Below are 21,374 nucleotides of genomic sequence, written 5' to 3'. Positions count from 1 at the left end.
ACATCAAAGGGACCTAGAAGCCTTCTCCCCACAGATCCAGCTTAACTACAGGGGCCAGATAGGGGAGGCATTGGGCAGGCAGTCCTGCCTGGGAAGAGAGGGTCCCGTTGGGGACCTGCAGGCAGGAGCAAAGAAACGAGCTCCCACCAGTGCCCCCCTCCCCATCTTCACTGGCCTCCCTGCTCCACTGGGATGGACACACTGGCCCCCGGGGCGGGGGGGAGGCGCCCTCACTCTGCAATGGTCAGCAGGTGGCGGGATGTGTCGACGTGCAGCTCGATGTTGGTGTTCTCCAGCTCCACCAGGCTGCGCCGCATCTCTAGCTGCTCCTTGAAGGCCCTGATGAGCTGTGTGCGGATCTTGTTCATCTGCTGGCAGCTGTCCTCCTCTGAGTCGTGGGGGGGGATTGTGACTGGGGGCAGGAAGAGAGCCAGCTGCACTGGGAGCAGTGGCAGCTAAGCCGGGGTTGAGCTCCATGTTTGTCCACGAAAACAGGGTCTGGCTCAAGGAGGAGCTCTATACAGGTGTGTGGATGGGTGGGTGGATGACAGGTGAGTGCGTGGGTGGGTGGACGGACAAACGGATGGATGATTTGAGGAATTTAGACCCTTTCTTTGCCTGGTTTGGGATCAGGTTACCTGGATTTGAGCCTCAGGAATCCAAAAAGGAGTGGGTCTGGGCTAGCCATCCCCATAACTGAGAAACCCTCCCAGTTTCTCAGTCATGGTCCTTCTGCCATTTGCTCTGACAACACTCTGCTGCCTTCACAGCCCTCTGCACACCAATAATTAGGTAACATTTTGTGATGAATATCTGACACCTGCCTTTCCTGCTGGAGTGTGAATTCTGCAGAGCAAGACTACTTTTGTCTTTCCATTCCCCAGAGTCTGTTCCTGACTGACAGGGGATCACTCAATGGGTTCCCCTGCCTGCCCAGCAGACAGGCCCACTCTGGCCACATGCAGCTTGTTCACAGTCTGTTCCCCTGACCTTGAGGGCAATGGTCACAGGGTACCTTTTCCCTAAATGTCAAGCAGTCTGGGATTGGTGAAATAACTTATGGTGCATCTGGATGACCATTCACTGAAGTCATTAATAAGGCTTTTGGGAGAACTTGGAATCCCAGAAAATGCTCATAAAGTAATGTTCCAGGCAGGGCCATGCACACCAATGCCCCACTGCCACCCTGGCATGACATAACAGGACCCAAGGAAAGCCCATCATGCCCTCAGGGCTCACCATGAGGCCACCACCCCTCCTCATCACAGACCACCTGGGACCAGTCCCAGTAACTAAGAGGCCACCAGGATGGATGCCACTGTGGCATGCAACCTTGTCAACCCTTGACCCCAAAGAAGCCCAAGCCTCCTGGTCGTCACCCTGCTCTGTGAACTCTCTACAACAACCCTGTCTTCCACTCCCACCAGCCCCCATGCCCTTCACTGGCCCCATGAAACTTAGTTTGTCATCAACTACAGCCCCTCTTCTTTGAAAGTTTCCTTCACCCTCCAGCTCCTACAGAAACCTGAGCCGTCCCACATCTATCAAGGAGAAATAGGTGCCTATGTGCCCAAGGAGGCTGTGTGACTAGAAAGCCCCAAAGAGCCCATTGAAGAGCATGGGCTATGCAAAGTGCCATGTCTGTCCAATGCAACATTCTACAGCTGTTTCAGAGAACAAGGCGGACCCATCTGTGCCGATGGACGGCCTCCAAGACACATCACTGGATGAGAAAAGCAGATCAAAGAATAATAGCTAGAGTCTGATGTCGTTTCTGTGAAGTCCCAAAGCAAACCCCCCACCAACATACATATAAACTATGTATCTCTCTGGAAATATTTACGTTACAACGCTGTGCAGAGAACCTCAACAAAGTAGAAAATGAAGAACAAACTAAACCCCAAATTAACAAGAGGAAGGAGATAACCACCATCAGAACAGAAACAAATGAAATAGAGAATAGGAAAACAACAGAAAAGCCCAACAAAACTTGTTGGTTATTTTAAAAGATGAACAAAATGGACAAACCCTAAACCAGACTTGGCAAGAAAAAAAGAGAGAGGAATCAAAAAAATTAAATCAGAAACAAAAGAAGAAGTGTTACAACTGATACCACACAAGTACAAAGGATCATAAAGACTATGGACAATTATATGCCAACAAATTGGATAATCTAGAAAAAATGGATAAATTCCTAGAAACATATGACCTACCAAGCCTTTACCAAGGATAAATAGAAAACCTTTACAGACCAATGGTAGGTAAGGCGATTAAATTAGTAGTCAAAAACCTCCTAAAAATAAGAGTTCCAGGACCAGTCATCTTCATGGGTGAATTCTACCAAACATTCAAAGAAGAATTAACACCAATGCTCAAACTCTTCCAAAAAACTGAAGAGGAGGGAATATTCCCAGACTCACTTTATAAGGCCAGCAATACCCTGATACCAAAGCCAGGTAAGGACACTACAACAAAAGAAAAGTATAGGTGGACATTTCCAGTGAACATAGACATAAAACTTCTCAACAAAATGCTAGCAACCTGAATTCAACAGCACACTGAAAGATCATACACCATGATCAAGAGGGATTTGTCTCTGGGATGCAAGGATGGTTCAACATATGCAAATCAATAAAATGACAAATCACATTAGTAGGAAGAAGGACAAAAATCAAATGATCTTAATAGAACAAGTATTTGACAAAATTCAACATCTTTTCATGATAAAAACTCTCAACACAGCAGGTGTAGAAGAGATGTACCTCAACAGAATAAAAACCACATAGGACAAGCCTACAGCTAATTTCATACCCAATGGTGCAAGTTTGAAAGCTCTTCCTCTGAGATCAGGAATAAGCCAAGGATGCCCACTGTCACCTCCTACTCAACATAGTCCTGGATGTCCTAGCCAGAGCAACCAGGGAAGAAAAGGAAATAAAAGGAGATCAGAAAGGAAGAAGTAAAACTGTTCCCGTTTGCAGATGACATGATCTTATACACAGAAGATGCTAAAAACTCCACCAAAAACTATTAGAAGTAATCAATGAACTCAGTAAAGTTACAAGATACAAAATCAACATACAAAGGTAAGTTGCATTCCTATACACAATCTGAAAAAGAAATAAAGAAAACAATGCCATTTATAAGAGCATCAAAAATGATAAAACACTTAGGAATAAACCTAACCAATAGGGGAAAGATCTATACACTGAAAACCAAAAGACCCAGATGAAAGAAATTCAAGAAGACACAAATAAATGGGAAGATTACCCCTATTTACAGATTACAAGAGTTAATACAGTTAAGATGTCCACACCACCCTAAGCCATGTGTAGATTAAATGCAATCCCTATCAAAATTCCAATAGCATTTTTCACAGAAATAGGAAAAAAAAACACTCCTAAAATTCACATATAACCACAAAAGACCCCAAGTAGCCAAAGCAATCCTGAAAACGTACAAAGCTGGAGGCATCACACTCCTGATTTCAAGCTATTTGTAAAGCTGTAGTCATCAGAACATTATGGCACTGGCATAGAAACAGACACAAAGACTAGTGGGCCAGAGCCCAGAAATAAACCCACATCTACAGTCAACTAGCATTTGACAAAGGAGCCAAGAACACTCAATAGGGAAAGGGTACCCTCTTCAGTAAATGGTACTGGGACAACTGGATATTCACATGTCAAAAAATGAAACTGGACCCCTACCTCACACCATTCCCAAAAAATTAACTCAAGATAGATAGAAGACTGAACTGTAAGACCTGAAACCATAAAATTCCTAGAAGAAAACATAGGGGAAAAGCTTCTCAACACTGGTCTTGGTAGTTATGTTCAGATATGATTCTTTCAATGGAGGAAGCAAACCCAGCAAGGAGTGGTGCGTGTTTGTGAGGGTTTGCTGTATGGGCCTCTCTTCTTCCAGAGGATTTCAAATGCCCCATAACAAGAAGTGCAAGCCTTTGCTAATCCATTCACTTGGCACTCACAGGTGCTCACTGTGGTTGTCCCAGCCTCCTTCCTCAATTCCTGGACTCCAGTTGCTCACTGGGCTAACTAGCAGCCGTGGAGTCCTCCCCTGGCCACCAACCCACAAGCAGCCTTGCATCTGCTTCCTGCCTGGCCCGCACATCCCAAGGGCTCTCAGCATGCCACTCTCCACTCAAACCCTCCCTGGCTCCTCCTATGCTTAGGATAAACCCAAGTCTGTTCATGGTCACAAAGCCCCTCTCCAGCCTGGCCTCCCACCATGTGCTCTCCCCTAATGCACCATCACATGCCTGATTTCTGCTCCTTCAATCCACCAAACCCATTCCCACCCCAGGGCCTTTGCACGCACAGCTCCCTCTGCCAGAAGACTCTGAACCCAGGACTCTGTATGGCTTGCTCCTTCCTACATTGAAATGTTGCCTCTCAGAGGCCTTTCCACACCCCTTATCCCACACTCTGTCACCCACCTGTCCCCATTTTCCTCTGACCTCTACATCTTACTTGTCTCTGTCCCATGAGAATGTGTGTTTCCTGAGGGCAGAGGCCATCTGGACCACATGGCCCCTGCATCTCCAACAACAAATACATGCAATAGCAGGGTGCCAACTCCCACTTTTGTTGTGGATGCCTGTGTGCGTGTATGTGTACCTGCTGCTTTAAAAGACCAAAAGGAAAGCAAAAACTGAATGAACAAAACAGCAGAAGACTCACAGAACCCAAGAATGGACTAACAGTTACAAAAAGGAAAGGGACTAGGGGGTGGGGTGGGAAGGGAGGGATAAGGGGAATAAGGAGCATTACGATTAGCACACATAACATAGCAGGGGGCATGGAGAAGGCAGTATAGCACAGAGAAGACAAGTAGTGACTCTGTAGCATCTTACTACGCTGATGGACAGTGACTGTGATGGGGTATGTGGTGGGACTTGATAATGGGGGGAATCTAGTAATCACAATATTGCTCATGTGATTGTATATTAATGATACCAAAAAAAAAAAAAAGACCTGAAGGAAAGAGCCAAATGCTAACAGTGGTTGTCCCCGAGTAATGGGATTCTTATACTTTGCAGTATTCTCCAATATTTGAATGATTAATGAATGTATCTACTAAGAATGAGGAAATGTTTTTAAATATAATGTTAATAATAGAAAAAGGTTTTGCTATAAAAATTCCATTAATACATGAAGACTTAAAGACCCTCCCAATCATCCAATCGCTCTCTCCGCCAACCCAGTTACCCACTTCTGCTGTGGTGAAGTGCGCCCTTCAGATCTTCCTCTGTGAGGTTTTGTGCATTTAGTTGTATCTAAAGAGACACATGGGTTTTTGGGTGGGTAAATTATTACATCAGCTGGTAACCATTATCCTCTGGCTGGCTTTCCCTGCACAGTGATGAATCTTGGGGAACATCATCTACACAGATGGGGCTGCCCATGCTATGAGCTGTGGAGCAGTCCACAGGAGGGATGTACCAGCTTGCTTGTCCCATGCCCTTTGATGGGCACCTTCTAGTCACTCAGCCCCATTGAGCACATGAGTGCATGTGCATGTTGATTTGCAGGGGGGAAATGTGTACAGCAAGGAAAACATACATTTGAAGTTTGAACAGATACACTAAATGGGCCTCCGGAGGGACACATAAATCTGCCCTCCCTAGAGTAGTTCTTGAGGCTGCTGATTCAACACTTTATTTTACACTATTTTATGTTATCCATTTGATATTACCTGACATTTTAGCCTGTACAATAAATGAAAACTGCTTCAGTTCGTATGTCTGCTTCCTGATGGAATTGAGAATCTTCTCCTATGTTCATGGGCCATTAGGAATTCTCTGAATTATCTATTCATTTTCTCATCCATTTTTTTCAGTTGGTTTGTTTGCTCTTTCCTTTTGATTTTTACAACTTTTTTATCCTGGCAAAGCTTATGTTGATAAGGCAAAAGAACATGTGTGTCTGTGTGTGACTATGTATGTATACTTCACTGGATTACATGCATTAAGGGTACCTTTTCAGTTTATTAATTTGATAATTTTATGAAAAGGCATGGTGTGCTCTACCTCTGAAAGGAGGCCTAGGTAATACCGATTTGGGGAGAAGGAGGGATAGAAACTGCTAATGGAGTTGGGGTCTCCTTTGGGGATGGAAGTGTTTGGAACCAGACAGAGGTGGTGGTTGCTCTACATGTTCCAAATGCCTCTGAAGTGTTCACTTTAAGAGGGTGAAGTTCCTGTTGTGTGAGTTTTGCCTCAATAAAAAAATCTGTAAGCAGCACTAGATGCTAACATTAGGGGAAGCTGGGAAGTCCCAGTACTATCTTCACAGTTTTTTTGTAAATCTAAAATTATTCCAAAATGAGAAGGGTGGTTTTATAAGAAAAAAAGATTGACTTGGGAGGAAGCAAAAACAAGAGTAAGAAAAGAAGAGGAGAAGAAAGGTAAAAAAGGAATTTCTGCCTAAAAAATTATGAGAAAGCAGAGAAAACAACCCACACCCCATATTTCCCAGGAGAGGGAATTACAGTCAGAGACTCACCCTGGCCCCATGGTGAGGCAGGGGCAGCACTGAGGCCCACGGCAGGGCGACCCAGTGCCTGGGTGTGGACGTTCAGAGTGGGCCCAGCCCCCAGCACTGGGGGGCCCGGCCACAGAGCCCTGGTGGGGTGCTCAGCTCTACCTGGGGCATCCCGGACGCCAGATTCGCTTTTTTTCTCCTCTTCCTGCTTCTCGATTTTGGATTTGAGGTGCTCGATCTGCCTGCGCAGGTCGGAGATGACATCCGCGTACTGTGCAATGCGAAAGGACACGTTCAGCAGGTTGCGCTTGACCTGGTGGGGCAGGACACGGGCCAAGGTCGGAGTGGGCGAGACCCCCACCAAGGAAACATCCTAATGCCAGAAATATGCAAGAATGTTTTTTATCTGAAAATTCAAACCAATATTATTTAGACTTAAAGGGCTGAAGCACTGACATTACTCCAGCCGCTGATGGGTCCTGAGGACATTACGCCAAGGAAGGTGGGCCCGACTCAGGACACACATTGCATGATTCCATTTCTGTGAGGCCCCTGGAGGAGTCGGAGTCACAGGGACAGAGGGTGGCAAGGGCCAGGGGCTGGGGAGGAGGAGGGATCTCACTGGGGACAGTGTCAGTGTGGGGAGACGGACAGGCCTGGAGATGCTGGAGGGGCTGCCGCATGGCAGGATCAATGTACTTAACGCCCCTGAAATTCAAGACATTTAAAAATGATTAAAGGGGTCAGTTTTATGTTATGTATCTCTGCCACAATAAAAAAAATTCAAACTCCATCAAGAATTCTTTTAAACCCCCACACAGGTAACCACTATATTACTTGGCTGATCCTCCTTCACGTGGTTTTACGTCTCTAGAGAGACACATAGAGAGAGTGTTTCCGGTGTAGGCTTGGCTTTGGGTTTTTACGGAAATCACATCAGCCCATAGTCATCATCCTCTGGCTTCTCCTGGCCAGTGATGTGTCCTGGGGGCCTTCATCTGCACAGATGGGGCTGCCCATGCTGGGGACGGTCCACGGGAGGAACGCCCCGTGCTCCTGCAAGGAGCGCTGCGCGAGCATTCGGTGAGAGAGCGGCAGGCACCTGAGTCGGGGGCTCACCCTTGTCTTGATGTTCTTCGCTCTGTAGGCATACAGCAGGGTGGTCCGAGACTCCTCGAAGTGCGTGCTGGCCGGGCTGATGTGGGCGATCATCACTGTGCGGCTGTTGCCCCCTAGGGCGTCCTGTGCAGTGGAAGCCAAGATGGGGATGACAGGAATGGGCCCCCACCTGCCCAGTGACACCATTTCTCCCCCAGTTGTCCCAGGCCCATTGGGCTCCTGCTCCAAACTCCATGAGGGGCAGCTGATACCAGGACCAAGGGCTTGGTGCTGGGGGTGGTGACACTCAGGACGCAGGGGAGGCTGTCCCAGGCCTGCCTCCGGACTTCTGCTCCAGTGAGAGCAGATTAGACCAAGAGGCAGAATTTATAGGCATATTTATTTGGTTACTTGCTCTCTACCCTGCTATAGAACAGAGAGGGCAGCATTCAGTTGACATGGGGGAGGCAGCACTCAGCTTGGCATGGGGGCCTCTCTCATGGCCTGACCGTTCGTAATGGGCCAGGCAGGTGATGAGCTCCTGCTTCTGGGAACATGCAAGCACAGGCTAAAGTGGGGAGTCAGCAGTAACTAGAGCTGGTTTCTAGCTGCCTCTGTGCCTTCAGGGGGTCCTGAAGGGGCCCTTATACCCAGGTTTGGCCTCTCCCCTGCAGGTAGACCCTGAGAGATGCCATCAGTGGCTGCAGCCCCCCACCCACAGCTGGTACCTTCAGCAGGCGGGTGAGCTTGCTGTCCCGGAAGTTCACATACTGCGCCCGGCTGCTGCCCTTCTCGCTCAGCGCATTGATGCAGTTGCCCAGCGCCAGCAGGGAGCGGTTGATGTGAGCGCCCTCCTTCATCCTTTTGCCATGGTTCTGGGTCTGGGCCGGGAGAGGCCAGGCTGGTGGCGAGCTGGGCTAGGGAGCTGAGACTCCACACGCTGACCACCCTCCTGAGCCCCGGGGACTGGGGACAGAAGGGCCAGGACCCTGCAGTGGAACACCACGCAGCCAAGCAAAGGGCAGGGGCATTTACTGATGCTGGGAGGTGCTCATTATCAAGTGAGATGAAAGGTGGGTTAGAGGGTTGTGGTGCAGGACGGTTCTGTTTTCATGTTAAGCAGGTGAATGTGGGTGTTTCACCCGAGAGGCCCCCACGCCAAAGCTTCCCAGCCCCTTCCGCTTTGGCTCAGCACCTGCCATGGGCACCCAGCCTCTCTCCCCAGATGTGGCAGCCCGCTGCTCTCACCACATCAACCTGCGCCTCTGCTCCCACCCGACCTCCCTGGGCAGCCAGCTCCCACCCGCTCCCCCACTGGGACATGAGTCCCCAGAGCTGTGGCCACACACAGCCCGCAGGGTGGGGGCTGTGAGCTGAGTGAAAGAAGATGCCTGCAGTGGTCTGGGGGATCCACCCCACTGCTGGTGGGCTCCCATCTTCCTCCCTTCATCTTCTGTGTATTTTCTGCAGTGCGTTTCTATTACATTTGGAATCAGAAGTAGTAACATGGTTTTCTGTCAGGGCATGGGTTTTAGAGCCAGCTGGGAGCACGGTTTGAGGGATGGCCTTACCTGCTTGCCCTGGACAGACCCTGCCTGTTTCAGCTGCCTTATTTGCCTAAAGGGGCAAACACTCTAGCTTCCTGGGCTTATGGTGAGGAGTTAATGGGTAATGTGGGTAACAGGCCAGCTCGGGGACCATGGAAGCAGTCAGCAAACATTAGCTGCAGGGCAGGACTGGATATCCCCCTGGGGTTGGAGCCCAGCAGCTGTCACAGGTCACTGGCTGGTGCTCATAGCATGAGGCTCTCAGAGACCTCATGCCCCGGAACAAACTCTTCCATGAGTGATTTTCTGTGAAGGTAATGGCCCTTGAGAGCCAAGCAGATCCTAAAACCACCCACCTGTGGCACTTGAATATACAAATAAAAACACCAAGGTCCAGAGAGGGGCAATGGCCCTCCCAAAGGGACACAGCAAGTTAGAGAGGAGTGAGAGCCAGGCCCCAGGCCCCGGGTGCCCCAGTCCGGTGCCCTCTCCCAGGGCCAAGGCCTAGGAAACCAGGGCACATTGCCCCCTGAGGACACACAGCCAGCTGGGACGGGCCAGAGTCCCAGTGCTCTGCCACACTCGCCCTCAGCTGCACAAGCCTGTCTGCACCCCCACCTCTCTGTGTGTCCACAATGTCATTTCTTCTCCCTGCTCGATGCCCTGACATCTGGGGCCCTGCTGACCATGCAGCCCACCCAAGTTAGCCATGCCCTAGAGACAAGAGACACTCGCCTGTGAGTACACCTTTCACATGCAAGCCAGCCGGCCCACCCCTCTTCTCTGGGGCCTCACACTCAGGCCCGTCCCCAGGGCAGGTACCAGCTGACCGGGGAGAGTGCCTCTGCCCAGAGCCTAGGGCTGGAGGGACACAGAGGAGCCATCCTGAGCCTGTCTTGAGTCCGCTCACCCCCGGCCTGTCCCTTCTGGGGAAGTTGGGATGACGTTCTTGCTCTCGGCCCCTCCCTCTGCTGCTGACCCACCCCATGCTGCCTGGGTGGCCAGGTGTGGCCGGTGTGCCCCCTCCTCTTGGAAACTAAGTGGAAACTATCTTCTCAGTGGCACTGGTCTCCTGATCTGCTGGCCTCACTGTACCCCATTTCCCATTAATACACAGCATCTAAGACCAGTCTGGCTTGGAGTCAGGTGGCCAGCGCTGCTCATTTCAGCAGCCTGAGCACCAAGGGCAAGGCCAGGTGTGGGGAAGGTGAGTGAGTGATTGAGTGAGTGAGTGAGTAAGTGAGTGAGTGAGTGAGTGAGTGAGTGAGTGAGTGAAGTGGTTTAATGGTCATAAACCCAAAGACACAGCACATGGCACAAACCGGGGACCAATACCACAGCAGTGAGAGGACGGATCTGGGAAGACCCCCAGGTCTAGAGCCTGGGTCCACCACCTAATACCTTTGTGCCTGGCCAAGCTGTGGCATGGCCCGAGCCAGCTCTGTGTCTGTAACTTCGGCATGATGCCACCCACCTTACACTGTGTGAGGGGTTGTGTGGATTGGGAATGCTAAATGCCTGGAGTCAGAGGGACAGGAAAATGTCACTTCATAAAATTACCATTGCTCTGCCCTTGCTTCTGAACCTGGCCCGGGGCTGGGTCCTGCCTTAGGGATTGTTCAGGACACTGAGTGGGGATCAGATTTTGAGCAACAGGTGCACGAAAGACAGGTGAGCCACAAGCCTGGGGGCAGGTGGGCAGGTGGGGCTCTTGGAAGGAGTGCAGCCTGGGGCCTGCAGCCAGATGGGGCTAGGATACCATCACCATTACTACCAGCCAGACTGCACACTGTTCCCTCCGCCTGACACTCCCTTCCCTGCACCCCACTAGACTCCTATTGACACTTTCAGGCTCAGCCCTGAGATCCCACGACCAGCACCCTTCCCTTCTCTGGGCTCCCACAGCCTCTGCAGGCCCTGAGTCTCAAAGCACATGCCGAAATTACCTCCTTGCACACCTGTCTGTCCCAGAGGCCTGGGCTCCCTGAGAGTGGGTCTGGGGAAGCATCCAGCTCTGTTTCTGATGCCCAGGAAAGCCCTGCCATGCAGGAAGCCCTCTGCAAACATTCGCCATGCCATACTTAAGGAGCATCCATTCACTCCACCAACACTTTGTGGGAACTTCTCCCTGCCAGGGGCTGCTCTGGGTGCTGGAGACACTGGGGACCAGGACAGACAGGGTCCTGCCCTCAACTGAAGGGCAGGCAGACCCCAAGGAGGCACAAGGGGGAGCACGGAGGAGACAGGAACCTGGGACGCCCGCTCCGAGCCCGCCAGGTCCACCATGAAGAGCCTCCCAATGCGCACTTCGTCCACCAAGTCAGCGCCACGGCTGCGCTGGCGGACAGTGACCTGCAGCACAGCGTGAGAGCGGGACGATGTCCTGTTGGTGGCTGTGGGCTCCTGCGTGCGCTGCCGGTTGCCTTTGGTGAGGAGCTGCATGATCTGAGGACAGAGTTGGAGGTGGTCAGGGGCTCCTGAGTGGCCACATGCTTCCCCAGAGCCCCCCGGGGCAGAAGGAGGACGGGAGGTCCCCAGACCCTCTTTGGGCAGCTCCTCCCCACGGCTGGGACGCTGATGGCAGAACCTTGTCCAGGGGAAGCAATTTCTGGTTTGTGGCAGGAAGTTCTGATAGGTGGAGTCAACTAGCCGAGCGGGAATGGCAGGCTGCTGACCCCTGTACCACTCTGCCCCTGGCTCCACCCACGGCAGACATCACCAGTGGGTTACCCCCTCTCCCCGCAGAGCCCCAGTACAGAGCGTGGACCTGCTGGAGTGGGCATGTGGGCTGGAACCCATCTGCGTGCCAGCAGCTGTGGAAATCAAGCCAGTGAGCCTCTTCTGGCTACCTACTGGGTGCTGGCCATGCCAGGACCACACCGCATGTGTGGAGACAGGACTGACGGGGTCGTTGTCATCAATGAACAGGCAAGAAGTCTCCCCTCCCACCAAACCCACAGGAGAGGGAGCTCAGTGCTCAGGGGTATGGACCTGGGGGGGCCATCAAGGGGCTGAATGTGGAGGCAATAAGGAGACATTGGAGGTTTCTGAGTGTAGGAGGCCCACCCCGAGGGCAGTGTTCAGTGTGGGCTGGCACAGAGGCTGATGGCAGACGGACAGGATGGAGGGCCATCGGCATGTGCATAGCAGTAGCACCACAGGGCTCAGGGCGGCAGGTGGACTTCATTCATGAAGCTGACTCTAGGGCCTGGGACTGCCTGGAGCGCAGGGCAGGAGAGGACTCCCAGCCTGCGGAGTCTGGATGCAGAGGGCTAGAGTGTGCCGCCTGCAGCCAGGGAGGCAGGGAGGGGGGCACACCCACACGCCTTAGCTTAGAAACAGCTCTGGAGCTGTGTGCCTGGCTCTGCTCTGTGCTCTTGAACGAGGACTCTGTGGAGAGTGTGGTCCCCATGGCTTGAGTTACACTTCTCTCCGTGGCCCCATGGCCTTCACCTCCTGGGCGTTTGAGGTAGAGACCTCTGTGATGCCTGCAATCTGGATGCTGCCCCTGGAATCTTCCCGCAGGTCCAGAAACCCCGAGGACGGATTCAGGAGGTCCCGGATCACTTCATTATAAATCTGGGAGGAGACAGAAAAGCTGGAAACAAAGCAGCTTTGGTACAGGATGTATATATCCTTGGGCGCTGAGTCTCCTGACGTCTCTGATGCCCTAGGCACCAGGGTTTCTTACAGTGGGCCTTTGGCGGTAACATGCAAATGGCTTTGCTCTCACGATCGATCCATTTTGCAAACAGGGCAACTGAGAAGGATGGGCAGGCTCACCTCGAGGTAGGACATGGATACGCGGTAGTCCATGCTGTCGCAGGCCTCCTCGATGGCCTGGAAGAGGTCGGCAAGGGTCCGCAGGTAGATGCCGGGCTCCGTGTCCATGCCCAGCATGGTGTAGGTCTTCCCTGCTCCTGTGGGAGGCGGGACACCCCCTAGGTGGGCTCCTGAGTAGGTGCAGACCCCACCTGGATGTCCTACCAAGGGACTGTTCATGCCTGCATTGTGCAAACCATCCCAGCAGCCCTGACATGCTCATTTTCCATTTTGGAAACAAGGGAAAGCAAACTGAACAGTGCTGCTACTCTGGAAGAAAGCCCGTGTGCATGGGGGAGCCTGGGAGCTGCAAAGACAAAGCAGGTGCTAGAGGAAGACCAGAGGGATGATGTCTGCTCGTTTCTCAAAATTCTCTCTCGGAGGCTTGTGCTGTTTATAAGAAGCCAACTAATGTATTACTCTTCACAAGCACTTCTTTAGGGGAGTGCCTCCCTCCTGCTTCCCTGTTTTCCCTGTAGGCAAAGACCAGAAGTTCTTTTCCTTTGGAGAGCCTGGCACTTCGTAGGTGCTCGCTAATGTTTGTTGAATGAACGTATGCAATAAACAACAAATAAGTAGTGCCTTCAGGCAAGGCACCCAAGGGCCTCAGTGTCCCCCTCTGAACAGAGATGAGGTTTGGGCCCATCCAGATCTGAGCCCCGGTGATTCTGGCTTCAGGATGAGACAGGCAGCCTAGCTTTGTGAACGGCAGTCAAGCCCAACGAGTAATTACAGAGGAGGAATCACAGGTTCTCACAGGCAGCACAGTGTAGACTGGGGCTGAACCCCAGATTGACTTCCACTGGCTGTGTGACCTTGGGGAAGTCACTTTGCCTCTCTGAGGCTCACCTGTGAAAAGGGGCTTATTCTACCTGCCTTTCAGGGCAGCTTCAGTGAGGAGAGGAACCAATGGGTGCAGGGGGGCCAGCAACATGCCAGCACACAGTAGGCACTTTGTGCTATAGGAAGGGCTCTGTGGCCACCAACCTTATTCCTTCCTTGGGTCCCTGCTCTCAGTGTTACCTGAGGGGCCGTAGGCAAACACCGTCGCGTTGTATCCAGAAATGACGCCTTCCACTAAGTGCCAGGTGGTGGCACGGTACACATCCTCCTGCAGACAGACAGAAAGATAGGGAATGCACAGCCCAGCCCCAGTCAGGGTACCTGGCTACATGGAGAGGTCAAGGGCAGGGTGCCCCAGACATCCTGTTCCCTTGGGATGTGGTTGGGGCCCACACAGATGAGGGGCTAGTGCACGTGGGCACAATTCCAGCCTGCTGCTGTGCCCTGCATGAGCCCCTCTGGCCTCGGGGGAGGATGAGTGGGAACCACTTGACAGCTCCCACTGGGAGGCCTGACACGTTCCGTTCTGAACACTTTCCGGGGCTTCACAGGGACTGAGAGAACCCAATAGGAACACAAGGTCTGGGAGGCAGCAAGGGGTTTGGGAACCAGCGAGGAGTGCCAAGACCCCTCCCTCTCTACAGGGCAGAACTGGGAGCAGGCAGTCACCATTTCAGGCTGGCAGGATTTCATTCAGGGCAGCAACACCCAGCAGTAGGAGTATGCAGGCAGCAAGCTCCCTGTCCACAGGGTTATTCCAGAAGCGACAGCCCCAGGGTTGATGTACGAGGGCATGTAGACTTGCTGGACTGGATGGAATGACATTCCCCACTTGCTCTGCCCTTCCTGGGTGCCCACTCTGGGCTGTGCTCTTCATCACAATTAACTGTCTCAGTGGCCTGACTGCTTGCCCAGCTCAGAGCTCAGAGCCCGGGCTGGACAGACTCCAAATCAGTTGGACTCATACAGTCCAGGCCCAAGTCCTGACTCTGCAGCTCTCTACCCGTGCGACCTCAGGCAGGTTGCCAACCTCCTGAAGGCTGTTTCCCATTTGTAACACAGGGATGACAGGGCCTGTATTTTATACAGTTGCAAGACAACGCACAGCCAGCCCCCCAGCACAGCACCTGCCACGCAGGGTTGGCTCGGCGAACACAGAAGCCACTCACACCTTGGCAGGGAAGGAAGCCTGTGTGCTCAGACAGCAGCTGGATCTGCCATTGCAAGCACATGGTCCCACTTTATAACTGCAGCTGAGTCCTGGGGGTGGGTGGCCAGCATGGCCTAAGCATGCCCTTTCGGCACACACACAGCATCCTCCCAGGCCGCCAGGGCTGTGGGCAGGCATCAGAGAGAAGAGGTGTGGTGGCTATTAGTCTTTAAAGTTCTGCCCCTCCTCCATGGAGATGCCAAGTGTGACTCCTCCCCTGGGTCTGGGCCAGCCTTGTTGACATGCTGGACCAGCGAAGCAGGGCAGAAGGGGCGCCAGGTCGTGGGGTGCTGAGTCTCTACAAGGTCCGGCGGCCTCCTTCTTGCCTCTTCTTGGAGTGCTGAGGCTGCCATGCTGTGAGGAAGCTCAAGCCCCATGGGGCGGCCACACTGCCTCCAGCCATGGATGAGCCCAGCCATAGGCCCATGAGTGGGCCATCTGATGTCAGGCCATGGAGCCTTCAGAGGACTGCAGCCCCTCACCTGCATGTGACCAGAACTGGCCAAAACATCTGCCACCTGGGGCTGTGATGTGCCCACTGCAGGAGGCCCAGGGCAGGATCCCACTCTGCCAGGCTCGGGAGGGAGGGGTGTAACAGGCGAAGTCGGGTGACATCCCGGACAGCTTGTGTTCTTGGTAATGGGTGTGGGTGAGGGGTGTGACCTGACACCAGCCCCCAATGCCCAGCCCAGGCCTCCCCATGGGGCCTTGGCTGCTGGTCTGTGAAGTGGGCCCCTCAGAACCGCCTTCACTCACCTGCATGCCCCACAACAGTGCTGTCTGCCTCCCCTGTGGCTGGGAGTCCTGCAGGCAGGGGCTGTGTCCTGGCCACAGGGTGGGCAGGATGGCGGGTGGGTGGACAGACAGGCAGATGGTATGGATAAGGCCTTCTGCATCTGGGAAGGGCCCCTACCACAGGCCCTGGGCTGACCTCCTGCTCTTCAGGAAGGCCCCCGTGAGAAGCCACGGATGAGGCTGCCTGGTCATGTTATTCCCAGGGCTCCTGGACCTGGCCTGGCCCAGCAGGAGTGCAGGGAGGAGGGCGATACCTGCGACACATGCTGGTCGAAAACAGTGTCAAAGATGAAGGTCTTCTCCCGGGATCGGTGTGTGCGCAGCGGGTCCTCGGGGTCCTCTCCGGGGTCCATGAGCACCACCATCTGGGTACGGGGAGGGAGGGCAGAGGACAGGGCTTGGGCTTGGCTTCTCTGAGGGGCAGCGACTCAGGGCTCCTGTAGCCCAAGTCCTCCCATTGCACCTGGCCTTGCCCCTTCGTGAGTGATGGCCTGCCTGCTGTGCCCCTTCCTCACTGCGTATCTGGGGCTCAGGGGTCCACACCACCCAAAGGAAGGGGAGGTTGGAGCAAAGACCACCAGCTCTGAGGTCCCTCCCATCTCACAGGAATGCGTAACCTTGAAGTGAGGCTCAGGAGGGTCTCTGGGGACGGGAGGTTTAAAGGCACCTTTCCCAGGGGGATGGGAGTAGGGCAATTAAAGACCAACCCTCTCTGTTTACTTGGCGAGGAGCCTGCGGAGTGGGGCACCAGGAGCCCAGAGTCTCAGGGGCCATGACCAGGGCAGACAACTGGCTACCCCCAGCCCCTCCTCTGCCCAGATTTGGAAACTGGGGTCCCAGGAGGCAAGGGCTGCCTGGAGGTCTCTGGGTGTCTTGCCAACATTTTTTCCACGACAAAAGTTCTTCATGCTTTCCTTCTGCTTCCAGGGCCGGAGGGGATCTAAGGGAAGGAGGCCCTCAGGGCTAGCCCCTCCAGCAGTCCCACTGTGCATGCAGCTTGCTGGGTCCAGCCCTCCAGGGCTCTACCAGGAGCTCCCAACTCAGCACTGGGGAGTGGGCCTGGCGCAAAGGGCAGGGCTCTGCAGCCCAACAGACTGGTTTCCAATCTTGGCTCTGCTGATCAACGACAGGAAGGCCTTGGACAAGAGCCGCACTGCTCTGTGCCCATTTTCTCATCTGAAAAGTGGACATGGGAACAGTGCCCACGGCCATGAGGGCCCATGAGCTAATGCGTGTGGTGCTGAACACTGCAGTCAAAACACAGCGCTGCATTGGGTCTTAGACCAGAAAAACAGGCTTTTCTCTTGTTATAAATAAAATTATTGAGAAAAATCAGCAGAATTTGAGTATATCTGTAGGCTGGGTAACAGTGTGTCAACACTACTACTAATTTTGATGGCTGTATGGGGCTCACAGACTGTTCTTGTCTTTAAGAAGTGCATGCTGCCTTGCGTGTGTGGAGGGGCAACAGGTCCACAGCTTACTCTCAAATGGTCCAGGGAAAGGCTGCATACACACAGGGAGAGGAGGATGGAGCACACGTGGCAAAATGTTACCTCTGGGGAGCCCGGGTGCACGCAGTATGGGATGGTGGCTCTTTGTAAGGTTCTTGCAACCACAATTGGTCTGAAAGTATATCAGAATAAAGTGAACATGCTACCATGTGGGTGATCAGCAAGAATGCCCTGCTGCGAGAGGGGAGCCAGATACAAAGGCCCACGCTGCGCGATTCCATCCTATGCAACACTGGGGCCAGGAAGCCTGCTGGTGGGCGCCAGGGGCTGGGCTATAGGGAGGCGGGCAGTGGGGGTCAGCCTAGGAGGGACAGGGTCTCCTTCAGGGGGTGGAATGTTGGGGAACTAGATCGAGGTGCTGGTTGTCCCATGCTGTGAATGTGCCAAATGCCTCTGATTTGTTCACTTTAACATGGTGAATATTATGCTATGTGAATGTCACCTCCATTTTTTAAAACATGGGCTGTCTTCTGTTCAGGGCACAGCAAGGCAGCCTTTGGGAGCCAGGCCTGGGGTGGGCCCTGAAATGACCCTGAGATACTCCTGCCCACATGCAGAAGGAAGACAAGGCAAGATGCAGGGGGAACAGGGAGGTGGAGAGGTGCCCCTGTAACTACCTGCCGTGGCCCACACACACGTTCAGAAACACTCCTCTGCTGAACATACCAAGTCCCAGCTTCTTCAGGGGCCACTGAGCTGGGAAATACGGAACTCCAGCCTGCTCTGACAATCCTCTGCTCTCATGACGCACTCGGTTCATTGTGATCCCCAACGCACACCCTCCCCGTGAAATCCCGAGTGTCTGCTTCCCAAGGGGCACCCAATCCCCAGAGCCGGGGGACTGGGGAGAAATCCTCAGCCTAAGGAGAGAGGTCTCCTGGACAGCCTTGATGCTGGAACTGCCCAGGACTAGGGCCAGTGGTCCCCACTGGAACAGGAGGCGGGACCACAAAGGGGAAATCTGACCCACACTGGGGTGCAGAGAGGGACTACAAGTCACCCATGGATAGCAGGGGAGCTTCTAGGTAGGTTAGTCAGTCCCCACCTTGGGCAAAGTGTCAAGATTTGGGACTAGTGACACTATTTTGAGAGCCACTATTGATCCCAGCAAAATACTATTATTTGTCTTACAGGTTATTTAAAAAGAATTCCCTTCATCCTCTAACACACTATTTTAATCAGTAACGTGCACAAGATTTTAAGCAAGAATCGTGCCTACCACCCCACCTATGCCAATGGCTGCCGCGAAGTCTCTGGGTCACCGCCACCCTGTCTCTACCCAATGTGGGCACACGCTGTGCCCAGAATCCAGAGGAGCAGCTCCCAGGCTGCCTCCGACAGTCTCATCATCAGCTGTTTCCAAATAGAGTCTAGTTAACACTCTTCGGGACTGAGCCAAAACCTTTCCTGAAAACCCTTGTTCCCCCAATTCAACAGCTGCCCCCAGCTGCTTTATTGCTTAGCTATCTGTGACCTTAGCACTAGCATCAAGCCCCTTTGCTCACACCCAGACCCTGTTCTCCATCTCCCTGAAACGGCCTCCCGAGCTCCCTGTGCTGGCCAGGGACTGGCGCCCCAGCCTGGTGGGCAGCATCGGCTGAGGCCCCCAACACCCTGGGTCCTCTGCCTTTGAGGGCAGACACAGTCCAGGAACTACTTCAACGCCTTTCCAATGGCAAGTGGGAATACCCAAATAAGCTGACGAAACTGTTTTGCCCCCAATTCCACATTTATTCTAGCAAGTAACTGCCATGGGCACTGACATGTCTAAACTGAACTGACAGCTCAGCAGGTGAGTGGGGTTTTGAGCCGGGGGGTGATCCTGCCCTACCATGCAATCTCCTGGGGTCCTTTGCAAAACTGCAGGTCCCAACACAGACCTAAGCCACTCTGCCCCTCATTCAGGGGTCCCACCTGGCTCCCACCTCCTCTGGGTGCTGCTCAAAGTCAGCAGAGGCCTTCGGGGCTGCCTTTTCCTCCTCTGTAGCACGGGAGCCCCTGACATCACAGTCTCTCCTTTGCCCCCCACCCCACCTAGAAAGAGACTGGGTGATGATGGGCCGCGTCTGCCCAGGCTCTGCCCAGGGCCACTCCGTGGTAACATTTCTTGAATGAACACATGAGGGAGGGAGCCCCTGAGGGGAAGGGTGGTGGGAAGGGCAATGCTGCACCCCGTGGACATACTGAGCCCACAGCCTCACCTGGTCCTCCACCTTGTGGGCAATGACGGTGGCCCCTTCCTCCAGCTCCGCGTCATTGAGTGGGCGGATCCGAAGCACTACCTGCGGGCAGGACATGGTGCAACTGCCTTCCAGGCCCACCCAGGCTGCTCCTGATTCTCCCAGCACGCCAGGACCACCAGCACCACACCCCTCCCCTCCTGTGAGCACCACACTCTTAGGGAAGCCACCAGGACTACTGAACCCCAGTGCCCAGCAGTCGCCCTCTTCCCAGTGCATGGCATGAACTTGCTCACACCTCTAAACAAGGTGCTATGAAAACGGCTGCCCCCATTAGTCTCAAATGGGAGACTGAGGCGCAGAGAGGAGTAACCTGCCCGAGGTCACACAGCTACTGGGGGGGGTCTTAGCACCTCAGCCTACTTACTGCTTCACACCGCCCCACCCCACCACCAGGGCAGGGACCCAAACATGCACGTAGGCTGTGGGTGCTTCCAGAGGAAAAGCTGGTTTCCCAAACAGGAGTCTGGGCTCTGCTTCCATCACTCCCCACCCCACAGTTGTCCCCCGTTCCAAGGAAGTCCTCCAGGAGGCCCTCTGGGGCCATGCACCCCCAGGCCTCAATCCTCCACCATCACGCAGGAGCTGCGGGCCCCAGCACACCAGTGCAACCCTTCCCGGCTTCCTCATCTGTCGGATGGGCGAAGTGCCTCCTGGTAGAAACGGCAAGGTTCTCCCTAAGGGGAAGTCATGACTGGAGTCTCTGTAACCAACCTACAGGTTTGGGGCATCTCTGGCCTCAGCTCATTCAACTGTCAAACAGCCTGAGGTTCCTGGTCACCCAGCAGATGGGTCTTCGTCAGGCCTTGCACAGCCTGGACTGGGCAGGGCAGGGGGTGCCTACCAAACCCCACCTGGTGGGCTGGCCCAGACTCTGAGCTCCCTGGGGAGATTCAGAGAACAAGGCATGAGTGGGGTGTGGAGGAACTGGGGAGCAGAAGGTAGCAGGGCCCTGTGAGGGTAGAGGAGCCCCTGGGTTAGGCAGGGCAGGGCAGGGCCCTGCACAGGGTCTCAGCCTGATGGCAGCCTGCCTGTGCCAAGCAGGCAGTGGGCCAGGCAGGAAGCGGGCTCAGGTACACACAGCCTGAGGGCTGGCAGGGGCGCAAGGCACTCACCACAAGTTGCTGGTCCTTGGGCTCCATCTCCCTGACAGCTGGCTACCTGGGCCGGGAGGGGCCTGTGGTGGGAGGGAGGGCACAGGGCCAGGTGCTTGCTCCCGGCTGCTCCCTGCTTTGCCGGCCAGGTGAGGCCGAGTCGCAGTCCTGCCCCACCATGCCCCGCCCGCATGACGTCAGCAGGGGCCCAGGAGCTGAGCTGCCTTGGGGACATGGGACTGCCCACGTGGCCTGGCGGTTTCTGAGCAGTAAGTGCTCAGGTCCTGGTGGGCGCAGGCTAGCTGCACGCTGGGTCCATGGGACAGGCTGGACACCAGGCAGCCTTCCTGTCCGCGCACTCATCTGACGCTGTGACAACCCGAGTGCCTATGCTGCAGCCCTACCGGGGCTACAGGTAGGCCTCCCTGAACGCTGCACCTGGCGCGGCCCTAGAGCTTTCCCACCAGAGGGGAGAACGTCACCAGCTAGCTCAACATCATCTGTGTGTGGTTTTCCCAAAGGCGTTTCTAAATCGACCTTGAAGTGACCTTCAGGTTTCCGATTAGACTAGGGTTCTCAGCCCCTTACCCCATGCTGCCCATCTGCACCACATTTAAGGCCTGACACCCACTATCAGGTTTATTTTCTTCCACGCTGCGTCCTGCTCTGCCCCTGCTGTCTCCAGGGGGGTCATCACCTTGACCA

At 54.0% G+C, this 21,374-nt stretch overlaps 1 protein-coding gene across 2 annotated transcripts in view; it reads right to left on the bottom strand.

Annotated features, from left to right (window-relative positions):
- Positions 1-21,160, bottom strand: part of LOC108398736 (kinesin-like protein KIF19) — a 42,378-nt gene extending 21,218 nt beyond the window's left edge. For both annotated transcript variants that reach the window (XM_017662919.3, XM_037008451.2), the window contains exons 1-11: positions 20,691-21,160; positions 19,537-19,617; positions 16,076-16,186; positions 13,997-14,084; positions 12,935-13,071; positions 12,605-12,730; positions 11,402-11,596; positions 8,333-8,485; positions 7,626-7,748; positions 6,669-6,819; positions 235-412 (exon numbers count right to left, since the gene is read on the bottom strand). In XM_017662919.3, coding sequence (XP_017518408.3) covers positions 235-412; positions 6,669-6,819; positions 7,626-7,748; positions 8,333-8,485; positions 11,402-11,596; positions 12,605-12,730; positions 12,935-13,071; positions 13,997-14,084; positions 16,076-16,186; positions 19,537-19,617; positions 20,691-20,717 — 1,370 coding nt within the window. In that variant the 5' untranslated portion in view covers positions 20,718-21,160. The remainder of the gene's footprint in view (positions 1-234; positions 413-6,668; positions 6,820-7,625; positions 7,749-8,332; positions 8,486-11,401; positions 11,597-12,604; positions 12,731-12,934; positions 13,072-13,996; positions 14,085-16,075; positions 16,187-19,536; positions 19,618-20,690) is intronic.
- Positions 21,161-21,374: the final 214 nt, after the last annotated feature.

The sequence above is a fragment of the Manis javanica genome, chromosome 10, assembly GCF_040802235.1.
Source record: "Manis javanica isolate MJ-LG chromosome 10, MJ_LKY, whole genome shotgun sequence".
In the NCBI taxonomy this organism is placed as follows: domain Eukaryota; kingdom Metazoa; phylum Chordata; class Mammalia; order Pholidota; family Manidae; genus Manis; species Manis javanica.
Note: the sequence above shows the minus strand (reverse complement) of the source record. Positions and strands in the feature narration are given on the sequence as shown.